Source organism: Cryptotermes secundus, unplaced genomic scaffold, assembly GCF_002891405.2.
Source record: "Cryptotermes secundus unplaced genomic scaffold, Csec_1.0 scaffold184, whole genome shotgun sequence".
In the NCBI taxonomy this organism is placed as follows: domain Eukaryota; kingdom Metazoa; phylum Arthropoda; class Insecta; order Blattodea; family Kalotermitidae; genus Cryptotermes; species Cryptotermes secundus.
Window position 1 is genome coordinate 662,653 of NW_019725839.1, and position 14,680 is coordinate 677,332.

General features: G+C 43.7%; 1 protein-coding gene across 1 annotated transcript in view; it reads left to right on the forward strand.

Moving 5' to 3' along the window:
• Positions 1 to 3,045, forward strand: part of LOC111863559 (p53 and DNA damage-regulated protein 1) — a 6,466-nt gene extending 3,421 nt beyond the window's left edge. The window contains exons 2-3 of the mRNA XM_023849985.2: positions 546 to 782; positions 2,650 to 3,045. Of these exons, the coding sequence (XP_023705753.1) occupies positions 546 to 782; positions 2,650 to 2,819 (407 nt within the window). The 3' untranslated portion in view covers positions 2,820 to 3,045. The remainder of the gene's footprint in view (positions 1 to 545; positions 783 to 2,649) is intronic.
• The last annotated feature ends 11,635 nt before the right edge of the window (positions 3,046 to 14,680 follow it).

The window sequence follows — 14,680 nt, forward strand, 5'->3', positions numbered from 1 at the left end:
TTTTTTTTATACTTCATGTTAAAGTCATTGTTGAATACATATGTTACTGGTACTTTTAATTTATGGTTTTATCTTATTGTATTTAAATGAAATTTTAATAATGTGTGTACTGTATCATATATCGTTCTTATCGGGTATTTTGACTCTGTTCCAATGATTGGGAACTTAGACTAGTATTTACTTTGTGACACGTTCTATATCCAACAGTTTGTACTTTCAACTCATGTATGGATCAACTGAACTTGAAATAAATATGAATGAATATGAATAAGACTCCATTCTTCTTGGATCTGATTATGTTGTAGGTGGGCACCAGTGTTTCAGAGGAACCGGCTGCCTCCATCTTGAAGGTAGAAAACACTTCTGCTTTGAAGATGGAAACAGGTGGTTCCTCTGAAATACCAATACCAGACTACAAATTATCTCATTCTAGAAAATCATATCTGGATACTGTTGTGAGAAGTGAAGTAATATTAATGGACATATGTCATGATGTGGCGGGGTTTATTCATTACTGGATATATGCAGTGGCTGCATTATTGCAGAGCTGGGACTCCTGGAGAACCCACAGCACAGTCTGGAATACCTGGAAGAAGTGGAGAGGCTTGGGGAGGAGATAGTGCGCGACAAGCAGGAAGTTGTGGCACTGGACAGGCGGCGTAATCAAAACCGAGAAGCTCTCCGAGCCTTGCACCGCCCTGATCATGGCAAGACATGGCTCACTCTTGGCTCGCTGCTCATCAAGACGCCTACTAACAAGGCAAAGGAACTTCTAGAGCATGGCAAGTCTCCACTATCTCCCATACTAAGGGACAGGGTCTACACAATAGAGTGTGCTGTCTCCAAGACAGGACTGATTCTGTTTCAATAGAGAGCATGATCAGTCACATGGAATGGAACTCTGTTGTGTATTTCATGGTACTTTACCTGGAGACTGAGAAGAACTATGAAAACCTCAGTTCCAAACGCAAGAGCTGTAACACTATGCGGTCGGGCATGTATGGACACTTCACTTATGTTCAGTTTGGCCACAGCAAGTGTGACCATATACAGGATGTTCCTAAAAGAATGGTGGGATTTCATTGCTGTATATCTCCGTCAGTTTTTGGTGATGGAAAGCAAAACATATACGGATTCATAATGCGGGTCTCAAATTTTCATTTTGTATATCACACTCTTTCCTAGTTCCATTTCCAACAGTTAGGCGGCATGAAATTTAAGATGGCGACCCAGTAGAAGGCCTATCGCGTGCTGCAATTTGAGATATCTAAATCCGTCAATACAGTGTGCCGTGAATTTCGTGTAGGTTTTCAGGACGAGGCGCCACATGAAAACAACATTCGCAGATTATGCCGGCAGTTTGTGGACAGTGGATGTGATTCTCCGAAAATTAACGTCTTCTGTATTGTCTCTCAACAAAAAGTGTACGGGCCTTTTTTCTTCGCTGAAGCAACAGTGACTGGTAACACCTTCCAAGACATGCTGGAAAACTGGTTCTTTCCACAACTGGCCAATGATTCCAGTGACTACATTTTCCAACAGGATGGTGCTCCCCCACAATTCCATTGCAATGTGAGAAGTTTGCGTAATATGATTCTTCCACAACGATGGATTGGATGTGCTGCAGGCAAAGATGCCCCCCCCTTCACCGGTGGCCACCCCGGTCCCCGGACATAACTCCATGTGATTTCTTCTTGTGGAGGTACATGAAGGACATGGTTTATGTACCTCCATTGCCCCAATCACTCCAGGATCTCCAAAACAGAATCAGTCGTGCTGTGGAGACCATCACACCTGAAATGCTGCAGCGGATGTGGCAGGAATTCGACTATCGCATTGATGTGTGCCGGGTAACGAAAGATGTGCATGTAGAGACACTTTGATGGATGCACACAAAATTTGGACAGTTAAGCTTCTGATTGACACATGTTATGATTGTACATGGTAAGAAATACGCGATATATACGTATCTGAGACCCCACCATTCTTTTAGGAACACCCAGTATTTTATATAATGTTTCATATTTCTACAGGAACCTTGAAAGATGAAGGTAGATTATAACATAAATGGAAATACTGCTTTGTGCAAAGTGCTAAATACTGTAGTTGTTAATGATGGAAGTTATGATTAAATTTAAGATGTGAGGTTAGCAGCGTACGCATTGACAATACACTCAATGCTAGCCCGACTGCTCCCGTTTCACCTCAGCAATAAGGGTGTGTCAGCCAGCCTCCCATTGACATCACTCTCAGGTTTGCTGAGACACAAGCTTTTCCCCCACTTCATGGAGAATGTGTGAAATACTACCCAAACAACTTCCTGCAACTACTTAGAGGTACCACAAAGAATCTGATCTGGTATCTGGTTTGTGAGCTACCCTGAGCAGTTACATGACTAAACATATTTACCCAGTCATGACTTATACAACTTGCATTAAAGAGTTGCCCACTTCATGTGTGAGCAGAGTGGCCGCTAATTTGATTGATGTTTTCATCAGTTCTCTCAGTCCTTAGAGCTGAGTTCTGGAACAGCTCCATTCCTGAACACTGAACATCCTTCTCACAGACTATGAAATGTTCTCAGTATCAGTGTTGTCTAACTTGTAACCCTGTGCAGTATGTGGATTGAGGCATTGTGTCTGTCCACAGATCAGGTGCAGCTAGACATGCAGATCAACAAGTTGCGCAGTGATCTCAAGGTGAAGGTGAACAGACTGCGAGACATGGAGTTCCAGTCACCTGTACCTGGGCTTATGCTCAGTCCGCTGACCCGTTCTGAGCTGAGTGCTGTAGGACAGGTGATAGGCCGACATGCGTGAAATAGAGCAAATATTTGTCACTTAACCTAATGCTACAAAAATTGTCATTCTGTTTTGTTACAAATTAATGACTCCTATGAAACGAGGGCTCTGTGCCCAAGAAAGTGTTTAAGTATCCGGGCACAATTGGGTGCTCATGTGCCGCCATTTTACTACTGATCATTGGTTGTAAATGTTGTAATTTCTGTGTCTGTCTTCTGATATCAATAAAATGGCCAAAATATCACATGTTGTGCAGTGGTACAGAAACCCTGAGTACATATTTGCAACAGGACAACAAGCATAAAAAAATCAGTGAAAAGATTAGGAACGAGAAAAGGATCTCATCTGAATGTCTCACAGTTTGTTATGTTTACAATTACAGATGAGTTTCTGTCTCCTGGGAGTCAGGAACTAGCAACCGTTCTGCCAATAACACTGCAGATGGTGGACTACATAATGAAGTACACAGAATTACAACACTCTTTGAAGTTTATTAAGCTTATTTAAATAATCTGAATATGGGAATAATGAAATGCAAATTGGTGAAGGTCTCCCATTTCTAACTTCAGCAAGATCTATGGAAGGGTTTCTGGGATGCACAGAAACGTCCACTTATGGTCCCACACAAACTTGGCTTTCTAACAAATCAGTGAGAACTGCATAACAACTTCTGCAAGTCTTCTCTATTGAATTTTAGGAAAACATGTGAAACGTTTATGGAATGCAAGGGAAAGCCAGTTCATGGTTTTGTATACACTTGGCTTTGTTATGGATCAAAATGGCTGAAAACTGGAACCAACAATTTACAGTGAGAGTCTCCTATGTCAAAATTCAACACTCTTGAAATGGTTAATGGGATGTGGAGAATTCCATTTATGGCCTTACATAACTTGGGCCTTATTATGAATCAATATGGCTTAAAATTGGAAGTGGTCAATATGCCTTAGCGAAAGTCTCCCATACCGAATTAGGCTCTCACACTATGTCACACATGGACAGACATCACCTCCACAGAGAGCGTTTTTAATTTATAGATAAAATTAAGGTGCAGTAAACCAGGTTGGCAGGAAGCTGAACTCTGAGGGCCCCGGTATCCTGACTGCCACCACATCTTCATGTGGTCTCCATTCAAACTTCCAGACTGTGTCTGGTCCCTCCTCCACCACCACACTCTGCACGAAGCTCAGAAACCGGTCGCAGAAATTCATGCACACACTTGGATCCCAAACATTCTGCAATAGAAGTGAATGTTTCAGTGCTAGCCATTTGACAAGGAGCATCCACTCTTATAAAAGGGGCAGTCATGTAACTTCAGTCTGTGAGAACTTTCACAGCAAAAGGGAATGTACAAAAGTTAATGACTTGTGTATATATTTTAAGAATCACAAAATGATTGAGCAGACTTGATATCCAGATTATAATGAGACATATTTGTGATATGAACAACTCTTTTCTATTTTTATACTTGTTGAAATTAAATCTGATGTGCATGTAAATTAGGGGCCGTAGCAGAGTGATCTGAAATATCAGTGGAGTGTGGACTATAAGGATTTCTGATGAAAGAACAGTGTGCCCAGGGATGGCAGAGTTCATCTGTCCATTTGCCTCCATTGGTACTCAAGTCAGCCCCTTACACCTGATCATGGAAATGATCCAGTTTCCAGAATGTTGGGCATGAAAGGATCATGACTGTATTCATATTTCAGTATGTGTCCTCATCTTTCTGTTAACATTTCATGCATGTGGCAGTAAAGTGAAACAAAAAACAGCTCACCCCAGCCATTTTGTGAAGTTTAATCACTTCAAAATTTTCCAACTTATGCACCATTCCTCTGTCATCTCGGAACCCACACACAATTTGACGTGTGCCGACCAGGAAACTCTGTGCCCACCACTTGATGAGTTTAAATCTGGAACAGTATGAACATTGCTAGCCACCTGCACCGCCATGATACTATTTACTGTCTATGTGGAGGAACCACCCTAACGTTACATGTGTTCAGAAATACTGACTTTTGTGATGTTTATGTCAGGGTCACAAAGGAAGAACATTTCAGGAAGATGCAAGCTGCCACCCCTCTATGAACACTCCCTCGTAACATTAGAACCAACTGACTGACTTTATAAAAATCAGTAGGACAGTCGTGCCATTTAAAACCAACTGAACATCATAACATTCTATTCAGATTCCTCGTCTTCAGTAATACCAACATTACAATCATTCACTGTGGGTGTCTTTACATTTTGAATGGGAATCAAAGACACAAAGCTGGGCACATTACATATAAAAATACTGTTCAAATGTTTTTGTTGTGTACAATTATATTTGTTGAGCGTAGTTTGTTGAGGGGCCATGCTACAAGCGGAAGGTCATGGGTTCAAGTCCCGATGAGATCTTTTGAGCCCCCACCCTACTAGCTGGGGGACGGGTGTTCTCGTGTTATTTCAATCCACCAAATAAATACAACAGACGTAAACAATAAAATCAAATAACATTTAATAAATGATTAACAAATTGCACCAAAAGGAAAACACAATAGTAATTCGGCATAACCAGGCACGAGATCTCTTAACTCAACTCGCAGACCACGCCCTTCTCCGCCACAGGCGGCGTGTAAAACATATTTACAAGAAACTCGCGCTACATAATTCCATCTCCAAAAAATCGCCTTGGCACACAATACAAAGAAAAGCTAAACATACAGACTCTCGGCTCACAGAGTCCTTCCAAGAATCAACAATGAAATAGCAACATTATGTGTATTACCTGGAGATGGGCCCTCCTGCCTGGAGTCTACTGCCAAACCAATTCTTTTCAAGGCGCCGGCCTAAACAGAATTTCGTTACGGAGCGACACGTCCGTTCGCTACGACGTTCCAGGCAGAAGAGGGCTTGTACCCCAGCCGAATCAGGAAAGACAGGGGGTGATGACGTAAGATACGCCACGGAATAAGGATAAGTAGTAAGGAAAGTAGGAAGACAAATGGTGGGAGCCGCGGCCACCGTCGCTCAGAGAGGGCACCACATCCAATGAGCCGAAGAGATCGGCTCAGGATCGCCCCCTCCCTCTCAGAAGAAACTCGACACTCAAGGACGGCTGCTGGCAAGCATCGACAGGGGATACGCGAAGGGCTCTCCACATAACATCCGACGGAGGCGGCTAACGACAATTCAGTCCAAGTCCTTGCCTCTGCCTACTACACCTAACTCAACGGGAGCGGAACACTAGGGCGTAAGAGACGGCACACAGCCTTGTCCAAATCCCTGCTAACACTCCTTCCCCACTCCCGGAGCACCGGCACCACACTACCCCGACACAGCACATCACAGTCTGCAGGGGTGCATAACTCGGGAGGCCCCTCCTCACGATCCTCCTCTTGCCAGGTAGATGAAGGAGTAGCCCCTCCGACTTCCCGGGCCCTGGGTACGACGGAGGCGTCCAGTCGCAGGCTTCGATGTTGAAGAGGCAGGCGGCAACCAAGGGAGGGAATAAATAGAAGGTGATTCGGCTAGAAGCGCCTAAAAAGAAAATAAAGAACAAAATGATTCCTAACAGCGTAACAATGATACTTGGGGCTAATAAGTTAGTCCCGAACAAAATATTTCTTCAACTGAGAAACGTGAGCTTTATGTAAGATAACTCCAGTGTCTGGATTTGCCAACTGAACAGTGACATTAGTCAAATACTTAGAAATAACCATGGGGTCTGACCATCGCATATCAATCTTCGCGGACCTTTTCCGCACCTTGGAGCTCTGTGGATGGAGACGTACCAAGACCAGGTCTCCCACCTGAAACGCCGCCTCCCTTCTCAGTATGTTATAACGCCGGGCAACCCTATCCCTAGCCTTCCTCAAATTTTGTAAGGCCGTCCCCCAATATATCTGCATATCCGCAGGGGGTCGCTGTAAGTCCAGCTCAGAGAACTCCCAACGTAACCCCAAAGGATGGTTAAGTTCCCGACCAAGGAAAAGCACGGCGGGTTGGGTTCCGGTACTCTCATGCCAGGCTGAATTAAACACCATGGCCAGCATGGGGAGATTCTCGTCCCACAAGGTATGTTGAGAGTGGTGGTAGACGGTAAGGGCTACTTTCAAATTTCGATTGAACCGCTCCACCTGGGAGGCTTGGGGATAATAGGGAGAGGTGGTAATGTGTTTAATCCCCCAAGAAAAACAGGTGTTATAAAACCGGCGAGACTTAAACACAGCCACATTGTCCGAAACGATGGTCTGGGGAAGACCAAAACAGGGGAAATACCCCTCTGTCAGGGCCTTGACAACAGCTTCAGAACAGATCCTTCTGACCGGGTACAAGGCCACAAATTTAGAGAAGCCATCTAACACAACCAAGATAGCCACATTCCCCCGCCGACTCCGGACTATCGGCCCCACAAAATCGATGAAAATGCGCTCCATGGGTTTGGTGACCACTTCGCTATGATGAAGACCCACCTGGGCATTTCGGGCAGGTTTCGCCTTCTGGCAAGGCTGACAACTGCGGACATATTTCGAAACTTCCGACCTAATGCCCGGCCAGTAAAACACCTTAGATATACGAAGGAGAGTTTTGGCGACACCCAAATGCGCCCCTAGGGCCGAATCATGGAAATACTCCAGGACCATAGGTCTAAGGTCTTGAGGGACCAAATACCTCTTAGCCCTGGCTCTCAATGGAGAATAAACGATGGTGTCCTTCAGCAGCTGGTAGTTTCGAACCTCAGGGTCTCGATGTTTAATTTTATCGTAAATCTCTCTGCAGCGGGAGTCTTTAATCTGATGTTCTCTTATAGATGAGAATGCGGCGGGCAAATGTTGAAGCACCAGCCCCGAAAATAGCTGATCGGAGGTAGGCTTCTCAAATTGGCGTGTCAGACAGTCCGCTACAACATTAGCTTTTCCCGTAACATGGACCACCGTAAACTTAAAAGACGCCAAGCGCAGTATCCACCTACCTAAGCGACCAAGTTCCCTGACCTGCTTCAGCAGCCATGACAGGGCTTGGTTGTCCGTGTGGAGGACAAACTGCTTATGCTCCAAATACGCCCTAAATCTCTCGCATCCCCAAACAACCGCGAGACATTCCTTTTCATAGGTCAAATACTTACGTTCCGTTGCCGAAAGCAAACGGCTCGCAAACGCTATGGGGGCCAATCCGGACTCGCACCACTGATTGAGGATGGCAGACACAGCCAGATCGCTCGCATCGCAAACTAGGACGAATTCTTTCGAGAAGTCTGGCACCTGCAACACTGGTGGCGTAGAAATGGCATCCTTAAGTGCCTCGAAGGCGCGCCTCTGGGAGTCCCCCCATACGAACCGAGCATCCTTACGCTTCAATGCATGAAGCGGCTCGGCCAACAAGGAAAAATCCTTCACAAAATTGCCGTAAAACCCGACCATACCCAGGAATCTTCGGACGGCCTTCAAATTTTTAGGAGGAGGGAACTCACAAAGGGCATCTATCCTCTCGGGTAAGACTTCAACTCCAGCCTCAGACAAGGAATGAGCCAGAAATTTAATCTTAGATTTCACCAACTGCATTTTGTCCCGGTTTAAGGTAAAGCCAGCTTTCTCCAAACGGCGAAAAACTTCCTCAAGGTGGACCAAGTGGAGTTCAACGGTGGGCGAGTACACAAGCAAATCGTCCATGAAATTGTAAACATAACGATGCTTGAGGTCTCCAAATAAGGAATCCACCACACGGGAGAGAATCTGACATCCCACACTAATGCCCATAGGGAGTTTAGTAAACTCGAACAGCCCAAATGGAGTAGAGAAGGCCGTTACCTTACGACTCTTCGCCGAGAGTGGGATCTGGTAATAGGCCGAGTTCAGATCCAAGATAGAAAAGACCTTAGCCCCTTGAAAATTGGAGAACGCAAGTTCAATACTCAGCATCGGAAAGGCATTGAACCTAACGTTCTTATTCAGGAGGCGATAATCAACCACCATGCGGTAGCCCCCTGAACATTTAGGAACTAGGAAGGCCGGGCTGGCGTACTGTGAGATACTTTTCCGCACAACCCCCTCCTGAAGCAAATCATTCACAATGTCCCTCAATGCCTTAAGCCGAGGAGGAGAACACTGATATGGGCGGGAACGAACCGGCCGATCATCCAACAGATCCAACTCGCAGACCATGCCCTTGACCGTTCCCAACCGTCCCGAAAACAAGTTAGGGAAACTCTTCACTAGCTGGTCGAGCTTCCGCGACTTGAGCTGACTCACAGGAGACGAGTAGGCCGCTAACCTTGACAAATCCTTCTCGGAACACGGGAACTCCTGCAAGTCTTGCGAGCAGAACTCGAATCGCTCGAAATCGTACTGACAGGCGAGATCAAATGCAAACTTGTAAGACATCGTAGAAAAATCTAATTGCATTTTGGCAAAGGCCAGAAAATCAGCCCCTAATATGCACGGCACGGGAGAGTCATCGAATACCAGGAAGGAATACTTCCATGAGAAGGAGTGCAACTTAATCTGCAGCAAAACGGCCTGACTTATCGCACAATGTTGGCCATTAGCAGCGCGACACGATTGGCTCACGGCCTCTGTCCAGGACGGCAAGCCTAAGCTTTAGATGCGCTGAAACACGGTTCGTCTGATGAAAGAGGAGGAGGAACCTGAATCCAAAATTGCTGGTAAACAATACCCCTTAATCGTCAGAAGAACCCACGGATTGTTTCCAGCAGTCCGTACCGGCGAAATTCCTAAGCGAGGCACGGTTCTTTTCGGCGCTCGGACTCTAGNAATGTACAAAAGTTAATGACTTGTGTATATATTTTAAGAATCACAAAATGATTGAGCAGACTTGATATCCAGATTATAATGAGACATATTTGTGATATGAACAACTCTTTTCTATTTTTATACTTGTTGAAATTAAATCTGATGTGCATGTAAATTAGGGGCCGTAGCAGAGTGATCTGAAATATCAGTGGAGTGTGGACTATAAGGATTTCTGATGAAAGAACAGTGTGCCCAGGGATGGCAGAGTTCATCTGTCCATTTGCCTCCATTGGTACTCAAGTCAGCCCCTTACACCTGATCATGGAAATGATCCAGTTTCCAGAATGTTGGGCATGAAAGGATCATGACTGTATTCATATTTCAGTATGTGTCCTCATCTTTCTGTTAACATTTCATGCATGTGGCAGTAAAGTGAAACAAAAAACAGCTCACCCCAGCCATTTTGTGAAGTTTAATCACTTCAAAATTTTCCAACTTATGCACCATTCCTCTGTCATCTCGGAACCCACACACAATTTGACGTGTGCCGACCAGGAAACTCTGTGCCCACCACTTGATGAGTTTAAATCTGGAACAGTATGAACATTGCTAGCCACCTGCACCGCCATGATACTATTTACTGTCTATGTGGAGGAACCACCCTAACGTTACATGTGTTCAGAAATACTGACTTTTGTGATGTTTATGTCAGGGTCACAAAGGAAGAACATTTCAGGAAGATGCAAGCTGCCACCCCTCTATGAACACTCCCTCGTAACATTAGAACCAACTGACTGACTTTATAAAAATCAGTAGGACAGTCGTGCCATTTAAAACCAACTGAACATCATAACATTCTATTCAGATTCCTCGTCTTCAGTAATACCAACATTACAATCATTCACTGTGGGTGTCTTTACATTTTGAATGGGAATCAAAGACACAAAGCTGGGCACATTACATATAAAAATACTGTTCAAATGTTTTTGTTGTGTACAATTATATTTGTTGAGCGTAGTTTGTTGAGGGGCCATGCTACAAGCGGAAGGTCATGGGTTCAAGTCCCGATGAGATCTTTTGAGCCCCCACCCTACTAGCTGGGGGACGGGTGTTCTCGTGTTATTTCAATCCACCAAATAAATACAACAGACGTAAACAATAAAATCAAATAACATTTAATAAATGATTAACAAATTGCACCAAAAGGAAAACACAATAGTAATTCGGCATAACCAGGCACGAGATCTCTTAACTCAACTCGCAGACCACGCCCTTCTCCGCCACAGGCGGCGTGTAAAACATATTTACAAGAAACTCGCGCTACATAATTCCATCTCCAAAAAATCGCCTTGGCACACAATACAAAGAAAAGCTAAACATACAGACTCTCGGCTCACAGAGTCCTTCCAAGAATCAACAATGAAATAGCAACATTATGTGTATTACCTGGAGATGGGCCCTCCTGCCTGGAGTCTACTGCCAAACCAATTCTTTTCAAGGCGCCGGCCTAAACAGAATTTCGTTACGGAGCGACACGTCCGTTCGCTACGACGTTCCAGGCAGAAGAGGGCTTGTACCCCAGCCGAATCAGGAAAGACAGGGGGTGATGACGTAAGATACGCCACGGAATAAGGATAAGTAGTAAGGAAAGTAGGAAGACAAATGGTGGGAGCCGCGGCCACCATCGCTCAGAGAGGGCACCACATCCAATGAGCCGAAGAGATCGGCTCACTTTGGATATTTTCCAGGTGACCTAATCCTTACAGCTGCACTATGGCCCAGGGGTTCACTCAGCCTCTTAACAGAAATGAGTACCAAGAATTAATTAAATAATTTTCCTGGGGAGTAAAGCGCGTAAGGCTGACAACCTTACCGCCATTTTTGAACCGATCGTCTAGATAATGCGGGACCCTCAACGTCTCACAACCCTATGGGCCTTCACGGCCTGGTGCAGGAATAGCTTCATTTTTTTTACAGTTACATTTGTTGAGAGATCGGCACTTACAGGTGATAGAATGACCACATGAGGACAAAACCTGAGGGCCTTGTAAATACAGACCACTGCTCCCTACAGCTATCCTGACATCACTATCTGTATGAATTACAAAAGTACAGCAAATAGACAAGCTGTGTCCTTCCACTCCTAAGCCAGTGCACACACGGAACTCTTACCTCTTGAAGATATGATCCTGTCTGGCCGTTTCAATCTGTCGGCTTGTCTTCAACTCTATGAACTCGGCCTTGGCCAACTCAGAGCAGTTGTTAATCTTGGTCCTGCTCTTCACTCCATCCATTTCTGCCCCAAAGAGCAAATGATGGTTATTCAGTTTTGTCCTGAACATCACACACAGTTCTTCCGACTCATTCACAGGTTTCCTCACATCAGGTACTCGATCTGGCTTGTCTGAAAAAGAATTCAGATAAATGTAATCTAATAATATTTCCAGGGACAGCTGGCAAAGCATGACACCTCAAGTACAAAAGGGGGAAAAGCCTCTCTTGACCTTATCCACTTTTTTGCCTGTAATTGACCAAACATCCTGTTTGAGTGGCTACCACTTGTGTCATATTTGGGAGGTCACAAATGCAAAACTTCATTGGCTGTGTGGTAACACTGTCAGCATCAAGACTACAGAGCATAGCAATGATGATAGGGTACATAATGATAATGAGATTGAATACACTGTCTGCAATACCTCTGATAAATTTTTCTGACTCATATTCATGAGGTCAGATTCTACTTAGACTTACAGTCCCATAGTATGATAAGCTTCATTTCTTTATGAACTCTTCCATCAATGATACATAAAAATGGAGCTCTCAACCCTCTGGATGGCTACCTGAACTCATGTATTGCTCAAACTTGTAGCCCCATGAAGTGAACTGCCTATCTCTGTCAGTCATTTGTTCCTTATAACAAAGTTTCTTGTCTGTTTCCCTAGCACACAAAAAGATAATTCCCTTCCATTTGGTTGCACAGATAATCCAGTCATCATTCTTCTCATATGGTGTGCACATCAACATCCTCAGCAAACCACGGAAACACACAAAGTCAGTCGGCAGCCTGAAATCAATTGCACAGAACAAATTGAGGCAGAAACAGAGGCCTTCCCCTCTTTTAGCAATCATACATTCATTACATGAAATTGTACGGATGCAATGTATGTTTGAAATATCATTTGAGTTTCTGTAGTATAATGAAGAAATCGGAATTCTGTTTTCAAAAATATATAATACAAAACGACATAATCCATACTTTCAACCATCTACATGGAATGAAGCCCATAACTTAACAATTCAAATTAAGCAATGTAACAAGCAAAGAATAAACTGGAAAGCAATCCATATAACCTTTGCCCTCAAGAACTCCAATTCAGTCCTAGTGCAAAGTTTGTATAAATATGTAACACATCAACAAGTTGTTCATACCAACTAGTTTCCTGGAAGGCATGTTGAAACATACCAGTCTCCATTGTTTGAATTCTGAAGCATCCATCTTAAAATATTATCTATCTTTTCATCGTAGCTGTCATCTTTCTTTACCGCAAGTGTCCGTCCATCGTCCAGGTTAAACTTAACATTGCGATTCGTAGGAAAGTGAATGTACTTTAACTGGGTTAAATCTCCACTGTAATTACGTTGTGGACCAATGCTATAATAACCAATCACGTTCGGCTTACTGTAAGCAGGAAACTTTCCTGAAACAGAATTTTCCTTCACATTTAGAGAATAACGATCCATATTACAGAACTGGTAAGTAATTAACTGCGATTCTTTGTTTTCAAAACGTGTGAATGAATAAAAAGCACGAGGGTTCAATCCCACTACGCTTTGCTGTGTTATGCAAAGTTCCCAAACCTGACTTTCAAAAGCGTCAAAAGCATGAAGTATTATTGGTTTTCACAGTTGCTTGTTAGCAGTTATCATTGATTTAGTTTCAATGCAATTTTTTTGTAGTTCATGTCAGCATAGAAAGTTACTGATTTTCTTCCTCCCACCGTTAAAACGTTCATTTGTACCGTTGGCAATTCTGTTACAGTTTTAGGTTATGTCATTGGGAAGATATTTTAGGTTGCTAAGTTACTCGTGCGGATGTACGATTCCATTGGTTTCCAGATACACAGGTTATCGTATTTCATGGCAGTTGTTTGAAGTTAAGAAGGCAAATTTTTCATTGTACTTAATTAAGCTTCACGCTATGAAGACAATGTGGGAATCGATGTATCGTACCATTCATTCCTCAACCGCAGCTGTAGATAGCGGCGGGTGATCTGCTTCACGCTCCGGTCGCTTTACCTCTCGTACCCATTGTATAGGAGGTTGAATGGGCACCAGAGCTGGTCAGGACACTGTGAAGAGAAGAGAATCTTACTCCTGCCAGTAATCGAACCCCGATTTCTCGATCATTCAGCCCATAACCTAGTCACAATACTTACTCATTCTCTGGGTTCAGAAGGCCCGTGATCAATGTCCTGCATGGGGACTAGCCATCAATATTGAGGTTATTCGTTGTTTTTAAGTCCCTCCCAGCAAATCCGAGGATACTACCACAAATTAGGCCATAGCTGCTGTGTTCCACATTCTTTTCAATTCATTATTGATTAGCCGTCTTATCATTCTATATTACAGAGTCTGATATGCTCGAAGCACTGTTAAATAACCTAAATAAAAATGCTGACAATGCCAGTTGTCAGTCACTGTCTATAGAAAGCACCCAAAAACTTTTACCTTGTGGGAGACAGACACTTAGCACATCATCAGGGTAGCATTATCTGCCAGCCAGCATTAGCAAGGAACAGTCTGGATTGAATACAGATGTGGGGTACAAGGTTCAAATGCAACAGGAGTTGATTCATGACCTCAATATAGCAGACACTATGCAGTAGCTGCCAAGAAAACAGGAAATGTTTATTGTGCATGTTTACAAACTGAACTGTGCACTGCATCCGAAACGGGGCAGTACCAACTAAAAGAGACCAGCAGCAGGGAACTCGTACATCAAGTAGGAAAAGGAGACCTCCCACAAAGTTAAGTAAAAATTTTTTATGAATAAGTATAGTACTGGTATCAAAAAGGATAATAATAGTATTCAGATATTCCACCAAAATGTGCAAAGTTTAAATAATAAAAAACTAAATATCGACATCC